Source organism: Ruditapes philippinarum, unplaced genomic scaffold (genome assembly GCF_026571515.1).
Source record: "Ruditapes philippinarum isolate M1 unplaced genomic scaffold, ASM2657151v2 ctg21738_1_1_1_1, whole genome shotgun sequence".
NCBI lineage: Eukaryota > Metazoa > Mollusca > Bivalvia > Venerida > Veneridae > Ruditapes > Ruditapes philippinarum.
Window position 1 is genome coordinate 1 of NW_026865640.1, and position 6399 is coordinate 6399.

Consider the following 6399-nt stretch of genomic DNA (forward strand, 5'->3'; position numbering starts at 1 on the left):
CATCATCGTATATGAACACAAAACATCCTGGCGAAACAGATTTGGACAGTTATAACTTTAAGCCAGTCAAACATGTTGCGTCATTCGAAAACGACTTCTTTGATAATATGGCGATCGCATCATCGCATTTGAACACCGAGTATCCTGCCGTAAAAGATTTGGACAGTCAAACATTGAAGCCAGCCAAACATGATGATACATCCGGAAAAGTCTTCTTTGATAATTTTGAGACAATGGAGAAGAACGACAATAAACAAGTTGAGGTTCAACCTGAAGAACTTGAAGTAATCATTGATGACGATGGCGATGAATCGCCATTTGGAATACTGTCTGTCTATTGCAGAAGTGGAATTCATTCAAGGTAACTACTAAATATCTTAAAACAAAACTTTATTCATTGTAAAACACAACTGTATGTACTTATTCACTATTTACTGAAAACTTATTTACGTGTAACGTATACATTATGTTCATTTATCATTTGCTTAAAGTCACTGGTAATGTTTGACATAAATTCTTACGATTTATTAATTTATTTTTTGTTTCAGATGATTCTACAGATGAAGGACAATAGATGAACAGAGATAGAAGAAATTTTTGGAATTTAATTATTTAACATTATGATTAAAAATATTATCAAACGTAATTCGAGTTGCTTACTTTATTTGAATTAAGACCCGTACCAACGTCTTGAGCGGTACTCAATTTTAAACGCTTAAAAGTGTTGGAATCAATGATCTCGAAGGACCAGAAAAATATAACAACACTGAAGTGAAGTACTGGGCAACTTTTACAGCTGCCGCACGGAAATTGACACCTGCTGTTGTGAAGTATCAAAATCTCGCAGTAGAGTGATCCCTCGGAAGCATTAATCTCAACAAAATTACATGAAAATTAGAGACTCGTTTGATTGAGTCTGTACATTGGGGATAATGAAAAAGTGCAACATCCCCTGCAGACCCGCGAGCACCGGCTTGAGCGGTACTCAATTTTCATCACCCAAAAGTGTTGGAATCAAAAATTCCGAAGGACCAAAAAATATAACAACACTAAAGCGAAGTATGGGGCACCTTTTTACAGCTTGCACACAGCACTCGACACCTGCTCTGGTTAAGTGTAAAAATCTGGAAGAAGGGTGATTCTTCGAAAGCATTATTCACAACAAAATCACATAAAAATTGCAGACTCGGTTTGACTGAGTCTAAACATGAAGGATAATTAATAGTGCAACATCCCTCACGCCCTCTACCACCGGCTTGGGTGGTACTCAAGCATTACATCTTATTCTTAAATGATTTACTGCCCGTCTGTCAAACTGCCTTAGGGAAATAATTCCGTTTACTAATACAATTGGTGGCGCGTAGTTACTCCCCTTAGATTATTACTGAATCAAATTTTCAATCAGTCAAATTTTAGGTACTTTTTAACAAAATTCAAATTCTTTATTTCCCTCAGTGCATCATAATGATACAAATAAAAGGTATATAAAAAAATGAACATTTAAAAAAAAACAGCAGTACGTACATTGCAAATCATGTACAGAGATCAATCATAACACTTAAAAATAGATTAACCATCTATTGTTTGTTTTTATTTTCTTCTTTCGTTCAGTATGAAAGAATATGCAAGCCTCGTTACCGCACAATGGGCGGGTCACCTCGGGACGGATATTCCGGTCCGAACCGCAACATATGACAGATATTATTATTAGTGTAATGATTCTGAAGCATGATTCACATATTTATAATATTCTTTTCAATAAACAGCTGATATTTAAGTTATATTTGACCTTGTGTTACAAATGTATTTATAGTCTGACATTAACATCAAATGATGTCTATTTCATATACTGTAGCCAGCTTTTGGCACCTGTCATACATAATATAGGGCAAACGGCAGTCTTTGTTTTTTTTATAAGAAATGCAGATTTGAATTGTTTGTGAATTTTAATGTATCGAAATTTGTGTCGACTGAAATTTTAACACATTTTTGCAGGGTTTATTTTTTTCCTTATTCCACGGGCCTTGAGTTGCGTGGTCTCACGAGGGGTTAGCGTTACTCACAGTACGTGATTTATTGATTGATTTTTATTGGAATTAAGCAGTGTTCTAATGAACACAATACATTGTAGTCTTTGAGAGTCCCTTGGTAGTCTGGGGGTGGGGTTGCGGGGGAGGGTATTTGGATAATAAGACCGACCCTACTCTGTACACGTAACTAGTGTGGAAGTGATTTCGTATATTGGAAGTAATAATACAAAGGCGTTGTGTAGGTTCGATCTGTATTGACTCTCGATTCAATGTGTACAAAATCTCAACAGTAATATATAAACAACAAGAATTTGTAACAGCATATTTGTGTAATCGAAAACGGATAAGAATTTGAGTAAGATCGTTAAGCTCTGGTGGCGTAGACTTCAAACAGTCATTTAAGCTTGGTTGGTTACGTGACTGATGACAACTACAATCATATACGATGCGTATCGGTGTTGTGACTGAGTCTTTCTTGACGCCGTGGTGGGGAATGTAATGTATCTTGTGTTGGGGTGTGATACCTTCGTCTACCTTCTCAATAAAACCTCTCTTTTCTTGATCATTGATTATTTCTCCATACGTTTGTAGACTACTAGGATCTTGACGTAAACGTCTGATTACGTTTTCAGTGCGTTTCTTGGTGATGTCATAATTCGTTGGTAAGATAGCGTGATCTTCTTTCCAAGGCAGTTTGGCTGTGTAACGTCCGTTATTGTAGGTGATAGAATCACGCTGGTAGTTTTCTAGGTATGTAGCCTCAGGGTTCTCTTCTTCTTGAGATATACCAAGAGACTCAAGCTTCCAAAATCTCTCAATATCAAAGGAATCTGGGGAGGACGTTAGAATGTTCAACAAATGGGTGGACGTTTCTTGTGCGGGAACTGGAGGCTGTTGGGATGTGGACGCTGTAAGTGTAGAAACCGGAAGTTGGTGTTGTATTGACGCTGGAAAGTTGGAAACCGGAAGTGGACCGGATAAAAGATATCCAAGTCTCGACTGCACCGCTGTTGGACCATTCCCTCGGACTACCTTATCTTGAACAATTTTCCAATATGAATCTGCTCCAATCAGTAACGATATCTCAAAATCTCTGTCATTTGTAACTGGATGAGCTAGCTTTAAACCATGCAAGTATGGGAGGGCTGATATATTCTGATTAATATTTCGCAGCGGTACGGCTATCTTTGGAACAATCCAAACATCAATGCATATTTTCTCATTGTCGTCTGTAATAAGATGTATAGAACATTTTCTCATGTGTCGTACTCTTTGGCTAGTATCACCAAACGATGCTAAATGAACGACTTCACTTCCGGTCTGCTCAATTTGTAGTTTCTCCGCTAATTCTTCAGTGATAAAAGAACGCTGAGCTCCCTCATCAAAAAGAATATTTGTTTCCAATGAAACGCTGTTAAAACATATCTGTGCAACGGCTGTCTTCAGAAGAACGTCATGTCTTAGCTGAGTGGTAGAGTGTAGAATTGCAGCCTCGGGTTGATTTGAAACACCGGAAGTAGCTGGTATGGTGAAACTTGCGGCATTGGGATTGAGCTTTGAGTTTGATTGCTTGGCAGATTTGTCACAGATACTTGAATGATGTTTGCGCTGACAGTGACGACATCTATTTGTGGAACGACATGCCGATACTTGATGTTTCCGTAAACAGTTAAAACACAAATGTTCTCTTTTTACAATGTCTATACGCGATTCATAAGATGTAACCTTTCTGCACTCGTTTGGGGAATGTTCATCATTACAAAAAGGACAAACTTTCTTGAAAGTTTTCCGAAAATTGACGTCTTTCTTACGTTCATTTTTACGTTCATTTGTACTTTGTCTGGTTCCAGTAAAGAATGACGCTTTGGGAATATGAATATCAGTTTCACGGTTGTTAATATCAGTAGTAGAAATACCTGCTTCCATGAAAGAAATTTCTTTACAGATAGCTGACCTTAACTCTTGTAATTCCCAGTTTACACTGCGATGTTCACGTGCCATATTTTGCTTCATTATGCCTGGTAACTTCTCTAAAATTATTGGTATTAATAAGCTACCGTAAGATTCCTGTGACTGCCCAAGTGATTCTAAACCTCTGATAAAAGTTTCCATTTTATCATAAAAACATTGTAAACTTACTACATTGTTGCTAGGTCTTGGAAGTTCAAGCAAGGACTGCATGTATCTATGAATTATCTTCTGTGGTTGTCCGAAGCGCTCCCTTAGTAGACTCACTGCCTTTGAATAGTTCGCATTCGTCAAAGGAAACCCGTCTATACACCGTGCTGCTATACCTTGAACCAGAGATCGCAAGTAGTTGAACTTCTGAACGTCCGATAACGTAGAATTCAGATGAATAGATGACTCATAAGAGTCCCAAAAAGTCTGCCAGTTGGTAAGATCTCCGTCAAAATTAGGTATGGTAAGTTTTGGGAGTTTATGTTGCGCAAATGTACTCGAACTCGTATGTCGCGGTACCATAGGGTTTTCTTCTTGATCAACGGAACTATTGTTTGTAAAGTCTTGAGTATGTTTCCGGTAAGTCTCACTTAACTTTTGAATCCTCAGATCCAAATCGTATGAATATTCTTCACTTTCCACGATTTCTGTTTCAATATCGTCACACTGATTAATGATCTTTTCATTCAGTCCTTTAATTATCGTAGCTTTTTCTGTCAGATAATCTATGAGTGATGAAATTTCTAGAGACGACATTTCCTCATTTTGATCAATTGCGGCTAATTTTCTCTGAACAATTCTGCGATGACCTTCTCTTGTTGAAATAAGCTTCTGTAGATTCATGATTAGTCAATAGCTATACAAACGGCACCAATGTGGAAGTGATTTCGTATATTGGAAGTAATAATACAAAGGCGTTGTGTAGGTTCGATCTGTATTGACTCTCGATTCAATGTGTACAAAATCTCAAAAGTAATATATAAACAACAAGAATTTGTAACAGCATATTTGTGTAATCGAAAACGGATAAGAATTTGAGTAAGATCGTTAAGCTCTGGTGGCGTAGACTTCAAACAGTCATTTAAGCTTGGTTGGTCACGTGACTGATGACAACTACAGTCATATACGATGCGTATCGGTGTTGTGACTGAGTCTTTCTTGACGCCGTGGTGGGGAATGTAATGTATCTTTTGTTGGGGTGTGATACCTTCGTCTACCTTCTCAATAAAAACTAGATCATTACAAAACATTTTTACAAATATGGCAAAGTACAATAATGTTAATTGAAACAAAAATCATGAATATTGTTCTGTTTGAATAATTATACATATAATGATAAGAATTAGAACAAAAGCAATGAACTTAAATGAGAAATGGTTGGAGGCAACTGTTCATTCCGATCAAATGTTATAAACATTTTTTATGTAAATCCTGGACTTAAAATTGTTTGATTAACATACTTTATGTCCGTTTTGGAAAATAAAGGGGAAATGTTTCCATATACTTACCAAAACATTAACCGAAAATTTCCTTATTGAATTTTGAAGAAAATTTTATTTTGATACTACTTTTAATATATATATCGTTTTCCCTTTGTAGAAAAAGTATCCCTAATGCGCCAAGAAAAAGTCCATTTCTCCGCATATAATCTTTCAAAACATGTATAAAACAAACTTTCATTATGATATACTATATTCAATATATATAATAAATTCTTTTTTGTTAAATATTTGAAATTTATAACCATGTATTGTGTCTTTTATGCAAAAATATATATTATATATTTTTTCGCAGTAAACAAATCTTCCATAGCAGCAAAAAAACCTCTCGCATGCTTCTTTTTAAAGAAGCAAACTTGTTTTTTCCGCGGTGGTTCATCACCTCAATTGGATTTAGCTCCATACAGGATTGGAGCAGTACCTCTAGACGCTTGCAGAAATCATGATCACAAAATAGACAAATATCGTTTTTTTCGCTGATTTTAACATTTTTCATGCATTATCATACATAAATCAGTGTGAAAAGATGAATTAGACCTATTAAAGTTAATTCCGTTGCGTAAAAAAGCAAGATTTTGGCATTTTACGATTCAAGCGCCTTGCCCGGTATATACCGGAATACGGTATTAAGTGTGGTGCTCCAATCCTTTTTGGCTTGCAGCCACGGCTGCAAGCCATTTGTTTTGAATAACTTGTTCCGGTAAGGTAGTTTCCTGTTTCCAATTGTTAGTGCATGATTGAACGGGAAACCAGCTGCAATCGTGCCAATCGCAACTTTTCGGCCTTTTCCGTCACTCTTCGGATTAATGATAATAGCCGATGTAGTTCCGATTGCAATCGTGACAATTCGGGCGATTCCGTCATACTGCGGAATCAGACGAAGTAATATTACGGAAATCTAAGCTATTTTA

The 6399-nt window shown here is 36.6% G+C and overlaps 1 protein-coding gene across 1 annotated transcript; it reads right to left on the bottom strand.

The window, feature by feature from the left end:
• Positions 1-2108: 2108 nt before the first annotated feature.
• Positions 2109-4832, bottom strand: LOC132729870 (uncharacterized). Its single transcript, XM_060715703.1, has one exon. It carries the CDS (start codon positions 4830-4832, stop codon positions 2109-2111), a length of 2724 nt encoding a protein of 907 aa, XP_060571686.1.
• Positions 4833-6399: the final 1567 nt, after the last annotated feature.